The sequence below is a fragment of the Rutidosis leptorrhynchoides genome, chromosome 1 (genome assembly GCF_046630445.1).
Source record: "Rutidosis leptorrhynchoides isolate AG116_Rl617_1_P2 chromosome 1, CSIRO_AGI_Rlap_v1, whole genome shotgun sequence".
NCBI classification, from domain to species: Eukaryota; Viridiplantae; Streptophyta; class Magnoliopsida; order Asterales; family Asteraceae; genus Rutidosis; species Rutidosis leptorrhynchoides.
Window position 1 is genome coordinate 631,574,930 of NC_092333.1, and position 13,441 is coordinate 631,588,370.

The following is a 13,441-nucleotide window of genomic DNA, read 5'->3' on the forward strand; positions in this document are numbered from 1 at the left end:
CGCTACTTTTACAACTGCTTTATTAAATGCTTTTGAAATACATTTTGAACTGCGAATACATGAAATGATTTTATAAATATTTGACGAGATAGACACAAGCAAAACATTCCTCGAATGAATTATGTGGACGTGATAATTGCTACCATTGAATTATGTGGACGTGATAATTGCCACAATTGATATGAATATTTTTCCCCTGATTATTATTTCTTGGTAACCTAAGAATTAGGGAACATCATTAATTTTGAGAATTAGTGCACACCTAATTAACGCGAATCCTAAAGGTAGCTACCGGGTTTAACACCCCCACCCAGAATGTTCACTAGACGGAAGGGCTAGTGGGCGTGATATTTAGTACTTCGAAGTTTATATGATTATTATACAGACGAGATGTTCTGTTTTGGGGATATTATTATGCGCATTATATGTTAAGGTCGGTTACCAAGCCAAGCTATGAAAGCAATGAAAAGTGAATGTTATGTATCGAGAGAATGATTTTATACACAGGTTATGTGTATGTTATTTTTTGTGCACAAGATATCTGTACGGTTAGTAAGATTTATGAAAGATGATTTCGTACACGAGAATGGTGTACTGTATTTAAAAGATATCGCATGTACATTACAGGTGGGTATAGGATTTGGGCCCATTTGTACCATGCATGATTTAAATCTGGTGGTCTATCAAAATGACGAATTTTATTGTTTTATGATAAACCTATGAACTCACCAATCTTTTGGTTGACACTTAAAAGCATATTTATTCTCAGGTATGAAAGAAATCTTCCGCTGTGCATTTGCTCATATTAGAGATATTACTTGGAGTCATTCATGACATATTTCAAAAGACGTTGCATTCGAGTCGTCGAGTTCATCAAGATTATTATTAAGTCAATTATAGTTGGAGGTATTATGAAATAGTATGCTTGCCATCAACTTTCGATGTATAGAAAGTTTGTCTTTTAAAAACGAATGCAATGTTTGTAAAATGTATCATATAGAGGTCAATTACCTCGCGATGTAATCAACTATTGTGAATCGTTTATATTGTATATGAACAGGGAATTTCACCTGGGCTACTGGAAAAGTGGATTTCCAGCTAGTTCGGTTTGAGTAGATGATTTTTCGTTTAGACCTTGTCTTAATCCGAGTCACGGTTTAGGATTTATGGCCATCCGAAAGTCACTACACCCTTTTAACGTTGTGCTAAAATTTCTTACCTACTCGCACTTAAACCATTGCCACAGTCAAACGAAGACAAGTTTGGTTCTGGAAAATGGTCAGCCTCTAGGGGACTTATATACGGATCCATGGCCACTGGTCTCACCTCATTTCAGTTTGTATAGAGGTCGTGGCGACTGAACGAAGTCAGCCTTTATTTCAAACTCTATTCTTGAATGAAACTTACTTTACACTTTTTGATGAATGATGAATGATGATGATACTTAAGACCAAATTTATATACTTTTAAACCTTTGGGAATGATTTACTGACTTAGTAACTTTTGACTTAGGTTGAGGACCTTTCGGACCAACCACTTGCTTACTATTCCCGCGTATCGACTTTTACTACTTTCAACTGTGAGTTATAGCATCCCTTTTTTACTTTAACTATTTTGGGAACTGAGAATACATGCGCATTTTATGTTTTACATACTAGGCACAAGTACTTAACTTTATATATGTGTGGGTTATACAACGGCATAAACTTTCCCCTTAGCTCGGTAACGTTTAGTCATTGGTCTTTGAACCGGTGAACGCGAATCTTAGATATGGATCCATAGGGTTTGACATCCCCACTCGGGATAGTAGCGCTAGCATTTAACGGGTGTTTAATACTTCGTAAACTTACGCACTCACCAAGTGTACTTTTAGGGGGTGTTATTTACGTTAAGTTAGTTACCAAGTGCCCACGGTTATACATATACTTTTCATACTGTTTTGAAACACTGGAATCTCGTGGCCTACCTTACATTACTGTTATACTTAAACTATAGCTCACCAACTTTTGTGTTGACGTTTTAATCATGTTTTTCTCAGGTGCTTAAGGTTTGGTTGCTTCCGCTGTAGTTGCCATGCTTTGTAGACTCCCGCTGCGCTTATTAGAGATGTCTTCGCATGAAACATTTAATTTGCATTCAAACTTTATTACTTTTGAACAATGAATTTGTAACGACCTATGGGTCACGTACTATTATTATCGCCTTCTATTCGTAGAGGAACATTATCGTATGTTAAACATTTGACGTTGGTTATGATGTCACCTTTTCTTATGAATGCAAACTTATTTTAAAACAGCATATAGTGTTTGACCTTTTTAATGATCCTGTTGTTGATGATCCATACACGTTGATTTTGTACGGGGCGTCACAACGGGGCCTGATCATAAATGGCTCGTGGTGTGAGAACCCATTAATGATTAAAGATGAAGTGTTCAATTATTTCCGAAATGTCTTCTCCCAGCGTAGTAATCATACACTGTCGGTAGTAGAGTTGCCAGATTTCAAAAAATTGGATCAGGTCAGTGCTGAGTTTCTGGAAGCCCCGTTCAGTGATGTAGAAATTTTATCGGCCATCAAAAGTTGTGGGTGCTCAAAGGCACCGGGGCCGAACGGGTTCAATATCAAATTCTATAAATTGTTTTGGGAGATTATCAAGGAAGATTTTATGAAAGCAATTCACCATTTTTAGGAGCATGGGGAAATTTCTAAAGGGTGTAACAACTCATTTATCACCTTGCTTCCTAATAAAAAGGATCCATTAAACCTTGGCGATTATCGTCCGATAAGGCTCATAGGGAGCTACTACAAAATTCTGTCCAAAGCGTTATCATTAAGGCTAAGAAAGGTGTTGGGGTCGATTATTGGTGAAGAGCAAAGTGCGTATATTCAAGGCAGACATATTCTCAACAGCATCCTCGTGGCTAATGAATCAATAAATGACTTAGTAGGACGTAAAAAGAAAAGTTTCATTTTCAAAGCGGACTTCGAAAAGGCGTTAGATAGTCTTAATTGGGATTATTTGTTCGAAATCATGAAGTGTATGGGGTTCAGGGAAAGGTGGGTGAAGTGGATGAAAGCGTGTTTATCTTCGGCATCAGTATCGGTGCTTGTTAACGGGTCGCCCACGAAAGAATTTAAACTTGAAAAGGGCGTGAGGCAAGGCGATCCTTTATCTCCATACTTATTCATTATGGCGGTTGAAGGACTTATGATAAAAGGGGCAATCAAATCCGAAATGTTCAAAGGGGTAGAAATTCGTCGGGATAATGCTTTACTATCTCATCTTCAATACGCCGACGATACGGTTTTTTCGGGGAATGGAGTAGGAGAAACTTACGAAATCTATTAAAGTTGCTCAAATGCTTTGAACAAACATCAGGCCTCAAGGTGAATGTGAATAAGAGTTGCATACTTGGTGTGAATATTCATGAAAATGAGATTAATGCAATGGCTAATTGGCTCGGTTGTAAATTAGAAAAATTCTCGTTCTCATATTTGGGTCAACCTATTGGTGGTAATATGAAGAGAGTTAAAGAGTGGGACCCGGTGGTGTGTAAATTCAACAAAAGATTGGCCGATTGGAAAACTTGTGCGATGTCTTTTGGGGGTCGGTTAACTTTAGTAAAATCAGTCCTGTCCAGCCTTCCGTTGTATTTCTTCTCTCTATTCCGTGCTCCTTCTTGCGTCGTCAAAAAACTCGAAGGTACGAGAAGTCATTTCTTTTGGGGCGGGTCAAATAATTCAAAAAAAATATCATGGGTCAAATGGGAGTCAATTATGTTACCGTTTAATTAGGGGGGTTTAAACGTGGGATGTTTAAAAGCAAAAAAATTAGCTCTCTTAGGAAAATGGTGGTGGAAATTTTACAACAATGGGAACGTTTTATGGGTCCGTATTATCAAAAGCATTTTCGGGAGGGACGGGGGTTATGTCCTATTTCGAACTCAGAACCAAAAGGCAATAACTCTACTTGAAGTCTATCTTGGAAGTGGGCAGGGCGATCGATGCCTTAGGCATTGATTTCTCAACTTCTCTCAAGAAACTTTTATTCGGTGGTTCTCTCACATTATTCTGGGAAGAGTCTTGGTGTGGAAATAGTTTGTTGAAGTACAGGTTTTCGAGGCTTTACAGAATTGCTATAGAAAAAGAGGCGCGGGTCAGTGATTTGGTACAAAGGTCAAACAACGAGTTAACATTTTCATGGAATTGGTCGAGAACCTTAACAGGAAGATTGGTCAGCGAAGTCAGGAAATTAGAAGAGGAAGTTGCTGGTACGGTTTTTAAAAGCGAGGGTACAGATTCATAGGCATGGAGGTTATCAACGAGTGGTAGATGGTCAACAAAATTACTTTCATCATTAGTACTTCATCACTCAAGAAATCAAAACAGCTCATTGCCGGAAACACAACGAAATTGCTTGGTTCCATCTATGGTCGGGCTGTTTATTTGGCGGGCGAGCAAAGGCAGAATTGCGTATCGGGTAGAACTTGATAAACGAGGTCTAGATTTGGATTCGGTGAGGTGTCCGATGAAATGTCCCGTTCTTATTGATTAAAAACGTTCCATATTAATTGATTTCGTTGCGAGGTTTTGACCTCTATATGAGACGTTTTTCAAAGACTGCATTCATTTTTAAAACAAACCATAACCTTTATTTCATAAATAAAGGTTTAAAAAGCTTTACGTAGATTATCAAATAATGATAATCTAAAATATCCTGTTTACACACGACCATTACATAATGGTTTACAATACAAATATGTTACATCGAATTCAGTTTCTTGAATGCAGTTTTTACACAATATCATACAAACATGGACTCCAATCTTGTCCTTATTTTAGTATGCAACAGCGGAAGCTCTTAATATTCACCTGAGAATAAACATGCTTTAAACGTCAACAAAAATGTTGGTGAGTTATAGGTTTAACCTATATATATCAAATCGTAACAATAGACCACAAGATTTCATATTTCAATACACATCCCATACATAGAGATAAAAATCATTCATATGGTGAACACCTGGTAACCGACAATAACAAGATGCATATATAAGAATATCCCCATCATTCCGGGACACCCTTCGGATATGATATAAATTTCGAAGTACTAAAGCATCCGGTACTTTGGATGGGGTTTGTTAGGCCCAATAGATCTATCTTTAGGATTCGCGTCAATTAGGGTGTCTGTTCCCTAATTCTTAGATTACCAGACTTAATAAAAAGGGGCATATTCGATTTCGATAATTCAACCATAGAATGTAGTTTCACGTACTTGTGTCTATTTTGTAAATCATTTATAAAACCTGCATGTATTCTCATCCCAAAAATATTAGATTTTAAAAGTGGGACTATAACTCACTTTCACAGATTTTTACTTCGTCGGGAAGTAAGACTTGGCCACTGGTTGATTCACGAACCTATAACAATATATACATATATATCAAAGTATGTTCAAAATATATTTACAACACTTTTAATATATTTTGATGTTTTAAGTTTATTAAGTCAGCTGTCCTCGTTAGTAACCTATAACTAGTTGTCCACAGTTAGATGTACAGAAATAAATCGATAAATATTATCTTGAATCAATCCACGACCCAGTGTATACGTATCTCAGTATTGATCACAACTCAAACTATATATATTTTGGAATCAACCTCAACCCTGTATAGCTAACTCCAACATTCACATATAGAGTGTCTATGGTTGTTCCGAAATATATATAGATGTGTCGACATGATAGGTCGAAACATTGTATACATGTCTATGGTATCTCAAGATTACATAATATACAATACAAGTTGATTAAGTTATGGTTGGAATAGATTTGTTACCAATTTTCACGTAGCTAAAATGAGAAAAATTATCCAATCTTGTTTTACCCATAACTTCTTCATTTTAAATCCGTTTTGAGTGAATCAAATTGCTATGGTTTCATATTGAACTCTATTTTATGAATCTAAACAGAAAAAGTATAGGTTTATAGTCGGAAAAATAAGTTACAAGTCGTTTTTGTAAAGGTAGTCATTTCAGTCGAAAGAACGACGTCTAGATGACCATTTTAGAAAACATACTTCCACTTTGAGTTTAACCATAATTTTTGGATATAGTTTCATGTTCATAATAAAAATCATTTTCTCAGAATAACAACTTTTAAATCAAAGTTTATCATAGTTTTTAATTAACTAACCCAAAACAGCCCGCGGTGTTACTACGACGGCGTAAATCCGGTTTTACGGTGTTTTTCGTGTTTCCAGGTTTTAAATCATTAAGTTAGCATATCATATAGATATAGAACATGTGTTTAGTTGATTTTAAAAGTCAAGTTATAAGGATTAACTTTTGTTTGCGAACAAGTTTAGAATTAACTAAACTATGTTCTAGTGATTACAAGTTTAAACCTTCGAATAAGATAGCTTTATATGTATGAATTGAATGATGTTATGAACATCATTACTACCTTAATTTCCTTGGATAAACCTACTGGAAAAGAGAAAAATGGATCTAGCTTCAATGGATCCTTGGATGGCTCGAAGTTCTTGAAGCAGAATCATGACACGAAAACAAGTTCAAGTAAGATCATCACTTGAAATAAGATTGTTATAGTTATAGAAATTGAACCAAAGTTTGAATATGATTATTACCTTGTATTAGAATGATAACCTACTGTAAGAAACAAAGATTTCTTGAGGTTGGATGATCACCTTACAAGATTGGAAGTGAGCTAGCAAACTTGAAAGTATTCTTGATTTTATGAAACTAGAACTTTTGGAATTTATGAAGAACACTTAGAACTTGAAGATAGAACTTGAGAGAGATCAATTAGATGAAGAAAATTGAAGAATTAAAGTGTTTGTAGGTGTTTTTGGTCGTTGGTGTATGGATTAGATATAAAGGATATGTAATTTTGTTTTCATGTAAATAAGTCATGAATGATTACTCATATTTTTGTAATTTTATGAGATATTTCATGCTAGTTGCCAAATGATGGTTCCCACATGTGTTAGGTGACTCACATGGGCTGCTAAGAGCTGATCATTGGAGTGTATATACCAATAGTACATACATCTAAAAGCTGTGTATTGTACGAGTACGAATACGGGTGCATACGAGTAGAATTGTTGATGAAACTGAACGAGGATGTAATTGTAAGCATTTTTGTTAAGTAGAAGTATTTTGATAAGTGTATTTAAGTCTTTCAAAAGTGTATAAATACATATTAAAACACTACATGTATATACATTTTAACTGAGTCGTTAAGTCATCGTTAGTCGTTACATGTAAATGTTGTTTTGAAACCTTTAGGTTAACGATCTTGTTAAATGTTGTTAACCCAATGTTTATAATATCAAAAGAGATTTTAAATTATTATATTATCATGATATTATGATGTACGAATATCTCTTAATATGATATATATACATTAAATGTCGTTACAACGATAATCGTTACATATATGTCTCGTTTCAAAATCATTAAGTTAGTAGTCTTGTTTTTACATATGTAGTTCATTGTTAATATACTTAATGATATGTTTACTTATCATAATATAATGTTAACTATATATATAACCATATATATGTCATCATATAGTTTTTACAAGTTTTAACGTTCGTGAATCACCGGTCAACTTGGGTGGTCAATTGTCTATATGAAACATATTTCAATTAATCAAGTCTTAAAAAGTTTGATTGCTTAACATGTTGGAAACATTTAATCATGTAAATATCAATCTCAATTAATATATATAAACATGGAAAAGTTCGGGTCACTACAGTACCTACCCGTTAAATAAATTTCGTCCCGAAATTTTAAGCTGTTGAAGGTGTTGACGAATCTTCTGGAAATAGATGCGGGTATTTCTTCTTCATCTGATCTTCACGCTCCCAGGTGAACTCGGGTCCTCTACGAGCATTCCATCGAACCTTAACAATTGGTATCTTGTTTTGCTTAAGTCTTTTAACCTCACGATCCATTATTTCGACGGGTTCTTCGATGAATTGAAGTTTTTCGTTGATTTGGATTTCATCTAACGGAATAGTGAGATCTTCTTTAGCAAAACATTTCTTTAAATTCGAAACGTGGAAAGTGTTATGTACAGCCGCGAGTTGTTGAGGTAACTCTAGTCGGTAAGCTACTGGTCCGACACGATCAATAATCTTGAATGGTCCAATATACCTTGGATTTAATTTCCCTCGTTTACCAAATAGAACAACGCCTTTCCAAGGTGCAACTTTAAGCATGACCATCTCTCCAATTTCAAATTCTATATCTTTTCTTTTAATGTCAGCGTAGCTCTTTTGTCGACTTTGGGCGGTTTTCAACCGTTGTTGAATTTGGATGATCTTCTCGGTAGTTTCTTGTATAATCTCCGGACCCGTAATCTGTCTATCCCCCACTTCACTCCAACAAATTGGAGACCTGCACTTTCTACCATAAAGTGCTTCAAACGGCGCCATCTCAATGCTTGAATGGTAGTTGTTGTTGTAGGAAAATTCTGCTAACGGTAGATGTCGATCCCAACTGTTTCCGAAATCAATAACACATGCTCGTAGCATGTCTTCAAGCGTTTGTATCGTCCTTTCGCTCTGCCCATCAGTTTGTGGATGATAGGCAGTACTCATGTCTAGACGAGTTCCTAATGCTTGCTGTAATGTCTGCCAGAATCTTGAAATAAATCTGCCATCCCTATCAGAGATAATAGAGATTGGTATTCCATGTCTGGAGACGACTTCCTTCAAATACAGTCGTGCTAACTTCTCCATCTTGTCATCTTCTCTTATTGGTAGGAAGTGTGCTGATTTGGTGAGACGATCAACTATTACCCAAATAGTATCAAAACCACTTGCAGTCCTTGGCAATTTAGTGATGAAATCCATGGTAATGTTTTCCCATTTCCATTCCGGGATTTCGGGTTGTTGAAGTAGACCTGATGGTTTCTGATGCTCAGCTTTGACCTTAGAACACGTCAAACATTCTCCTACGTATTTAGCAACATCGGCTTTCATACCCGGCCACCAAAAATGTTTCTTGAGATCCTTGTACATATTCCCCGTTCCAGGATGTATTGAGTATCTGGTTTTATGAGCTTCTCTAAGTACCATTTCTCTCATATCTCCAAATTTTGGTACCCAAATCCTTTCAGCCCTATACCGGGTTCCGTCTTCCCGAATATTAAGATGCTTCTCCGATCCTTTGGGTATTTCATCCTTTAAATTTCCCTCTTTTAAAACTCCTTGTTGCGCCTCCTTTATTTGAGTAGTAATGTTATTATGAATCATTATATTCATAGATTTTACTCGAATGGGTTCTCTGTCCTTCCTGCTCAAGGCATCGGCTACCACATTTGCCTTTCCCGGGTGGTAACGAATCTCAAAGTCGTAATCATTCAATAATTCAATCCACCTACGCTGCCTCATATTCAGTTGTTTCTGATTAAATATGTGTTGAAGACTTTTGTGGTCGGTATATATAATACTTTTGACCCCATATAAGTAGTGCCTCCAACTCTTTAATGCAAAAACAACCGCGCCTAATTCCAAATCATGCGTCGTATAATTTTGTTCGTGAATCTTCAATTGTCTAGACGCATAAGCAATCACCTTCGTTCGTTGCATTAATACACAACCGAGACCTTGCTTTGATGCGTCACAATAAATCACAAAATCATCATTCCCTTCAGGCAATGACAATATAGGTGCCGTAGTTAGCTTTTTCTTCAATAACTGAAACGCTTTCTCTTGTTCATCATTCCATTCAAATTTCTTCCCTTTATGCGTTAATGCAGTCAAGGGTTTTGCTATTCTGGAAAAGTCTTGGATGAACCTTCTGTAGTAACCAGCTAGTCCTAAAAACTGGCGTATGTGTTTCGGAGTTTTCGGGGTTTCCCACTTTTCAACAGTTTCTATGTTTGCCGGATCCACCTTAATACCTTCTTTGTTCACTATGTGACCGAGGAATTGAACTTCTTCCAACCAAAATGCACACTTTGAAAACTTAGCGTACAATTCTTCCTTCCTCAATACTTCTAACACCTTTCTCAAATGTTCACCGTGTTCTTGGTCATTCTTTGAGTAAATAAGTATGTCATCAATGAAAACAATGACAAACTTGTCAAGGTATGGTCCACACACTCGGTTCATAAGGTCCATGAACACAGCTGGTGCATTAGTTAAACCAAACGGCATGACCATAAACTCGTAATGACCGTAACGTGTTCTGAAAGCAGTCTTTGGAATATCATCTTCTTTCACCCGCATTTGATGATACCCGGAACGTAAGTCAATCTTTGAATAAACAGACGAGCCTTGTAGTTGATCAAATAAGTCGTCGATTCTCGGTAGTGGGTAGCGGTTCTTGTTGGTAAGTTTGTTCAACTCTCGGTAGTCGATACACAACCTGAATGTACCATCTTTCTTCTTGACAAACAAAACAGGAGCTCCCCACGGTGATGTGCTTGGTCGAATGAAACCACGCTCTAAAAGTTCTTGTAATTGGCTTTGCAGTTCTTTCATCTCGCTGGGTGCGAGTCTGTAAGGAGCACGAGCTATTAGTGCAGCTCCTGGTACAAGATCTATTTGAAATTCAACGGATCGATGTGGGGGTAATCCCGGTAATTCTTTCGGAAATACATCGGGAAATTCTTTTGCAATGGGAACATCATTGATGCTCTTTTCTTCAGTTTGTACTTTCTCGACGTGTGCTAGAACAGCATAGCAACCTTTTCTTATTAGTTTTTGTGCCTTCAAATTACTAATAAGATGTAGCTTCGTGTTGCCCTTTTCTCCGTACACCATTAAGGGTTTTCCTTTTTCTCGTATAATGCGAATTGCATTTTTGTAACAAACGATCTCCGCTTTCACTTCTTTCAACCAGTCCATACCGATTATCACATCAAAACTCCCTAACTCTACTGGTATCAAATCAATCTTAAATGTTTCGCTAACCAGTTTAATTTCTCGATTCCGACATATATTATCTGCTGAAATTAATTTACCATTTGCTAATTCGAGTAAAAATTTACTATCCAAAGGCGTCAATGGACAACTTAATTTAGCACAAAAATCTCTACTCATATAGCTTCTATCCGCACCCGAATCAAATAAAACGTAAGCAGATTTATTGTCAATAAGAAACGTACCCGTAACAAGCTCCGGGTCTTCCTGTGCCTCTACCGCATTAATATTGAAAACTCTTCCACGGCCTTGTCCATTCGTGTTCTCCTGGTTCGGGCAATTTCTAATAATGTGGCCTGGTTTTCCACATTTATAACAAACTACATTGGCATAACTTGCTCCGACACTACTTGCTCCGCCATTACTCGTTCCGACACCATTTGTTCCTTTCGTTCTATTAACCCCTGGTCCGTAGACCTCACACTTCGCCGCGCTATGACCATTTCTTTTACACTTGTTGCAAAATTTGGTGCAGAACCCCGAGTGATTCTTTTCACACCTTTGGCATAGCTGCTTCTGATTGTTGTTGTTGTTGCGGTTATTATTGTTGTTGGGATGATTGTTGTAGTTGCTGTTGTTGTTGTTGTTGTTGTTGGGCCGTTTGTTGTAGTTGCGATTGATGTTGCGATTGTTGGGATAATTGTTGCGATTATTGTTGTAATTGTTGTTGTTGTTGTATTGGTGATTCTTATCACCGTTTTCCTCCCACTTTCTTTTGACTTGCTTCACATTGGCCTCTTCAGCAGTCTGTTCTTTAATTCTTTCTTCAATCTGGTTCACTAGTTTGTGAGCCATTCTACATGCCTGTTGTATGGAGGCGGGCTCGTGTGAACTTATATCTTCTTGGATTCTTTCCGGTAATCCTTTCACAAACGCGTCGATCTTCTCTTCCTCATCTTCGAATGCTCCCGGACACAATAGGCACAATTCTGTGAATCGTCTTTCGTACGTGGTAATATCAAATCCTTGGGTTCGTAACCCTCTAAGTTCTGTCTTGAGCTTATTGACCTCGGTTCTGGGACGGTACTTCTCGTTCATCAAGTGCTTGAATGCTGACCACGGTAGTGCGTACGCATCATCTTGTCCCACTTGCTCTAGATAGGTATTCCACCATGTTAACGCAGAACCTGTGAAGGTATGCGTAGCGTACTTCACTTTGTCCTCTTCAGTACACTTACTTATGGCAAACACCGATTCAACCTTCTCGGTCCACCGTTTCAATCCGATCGGTCCTTCGGTTCCATCAAATTCCAAAGGTTTGCAGGCAGTGAATTCTTTGTAGGTGCATCCTACACGATTTCCTGTACTGCTAGATCCAAGGTTATTGTTGGTATATAGCGCAGCCTGTACTGCTGCTATGTTTGAAGCTAGAAAAGTACGGAATTCCTCTTCATTCATATTCACGGTGTGTCGAGTAGTCGGTGCCATTTCCTTCAAAATAGTTAAATGGAACAAGTTAATCATACAGAATATTAAGAGTAGTTAATAGTATTTTGTAGCATAATATGAACTCATTTATAAAAGCTTTTTCTTCATATTAGCGTTTTATAAGTTTAAATTCGGGTAGTACCTACCCGTTAAGTTCATACTTAGTAGCTAATATACAATTCAACTACTACAATTCTATATGAAAAACTGATTATAATAATATTTCGCGTTCAAACTTTTATACAATATTTTACAAACTTACAATACCGCTTATTTTACATAAAGCATGAAATATAGCACACAATAACTTTGATACAAGATAGTTGTGAAGACAATTCTAGCTAGTACACAAGTCGTTCAGCAAAGGCAATAAAGACACGTAATTCATACGTCCAGAAACAAGTCATGCATTCTGGTTTTACTAGGACTACTTCCCATCCTTGGTCTTGTGCAACATAACCGTTATGGCCGTTGATAAGACAGCGTGTTGTAACGTCATCAAAAGGACGAGGGTTACGTAATGTCCAACAGTCCCGTAACAATCTAAAAACCTCATTTCTTACCCCAATTACCGACTCCGTCACTTGTGGAAACGTTTTGTTTAATAGTTGTAGCCCGATGTTCTTGTTCTCACTTTGGTGAGAAGCGAATATTACTAATCCGTAAGCATAACATGCTTCTTTATGTTGCATGTTAGCCGCTTTTTCTAAATCACGAAGTCCAATATTCGGATATATTGAGTCAAAATAATTTCTTAACCCGTTGCGTAAAATAGCATTTGGGTTCCCCGCAATATATGCGTCAAAGTAAACACATCGTAACTTATGGGTTTCCCAATGTGATATCCCCCATCTTTCAAACGAAAGCCTCTTATAAACCAAGACATTCTTGGAACGTTCTTCGAATGTCTTACAAACTGATCTCGCCTTAAATAGTTGTGCCGAAGAATTCTGGCCGACTCTAGACAAGATTTCATCAATCATGTCTCCGGGTAGGTCTCTTAAAATATTGGTTTGTCTATCCATTTTGTGTTTTTAAACTGTAAAATAGACAAG

At 37.0% G+C, this 13,441-nt stretch overlaps 1 protein-coding gene across 1 annotated transcript; it reads left to right on the forward strand.

Annotated features, from left to right (window-relative positions):
- The first annotated feature begins 3,447 nt into the window (after positions 1-3,447).
- Positions 3,448-4,306, forward strand: LOC139848948 (uncharacterized). The gene is made up of 2 exons (XM_071838632.1): positions 3,448-3,703; positions 3,990-4,306. The coding sequence occupies exons 1-2, from the start codon at positions 3,448-3,450 to the stop codon at positions 4,304-4,306; spliced, it is 573 nt and encodes a 190-aa protein (XP_071694733.1).
- Positions 4,307-13,441: the final 9,135 nt, after the last annotated feature.

Bases quoted from the DNA above. Each gene is read 5' to 3' on its own strand.
- LOC139848948 (XM_071838632.1), top strand. From the start codon at position 3,448: ATGGCTAATTGGCTCGGTTGTAAATTAGAAAAATTCTCGTTCTCATAT. The intron at 3,704-3,989 runs GTACGAGAAGTC...CTATCTTGGAAG, and splicing joins CGTCGTCAAAAAACTCGAAG to TGGGCAGGGCGATCGATGCC.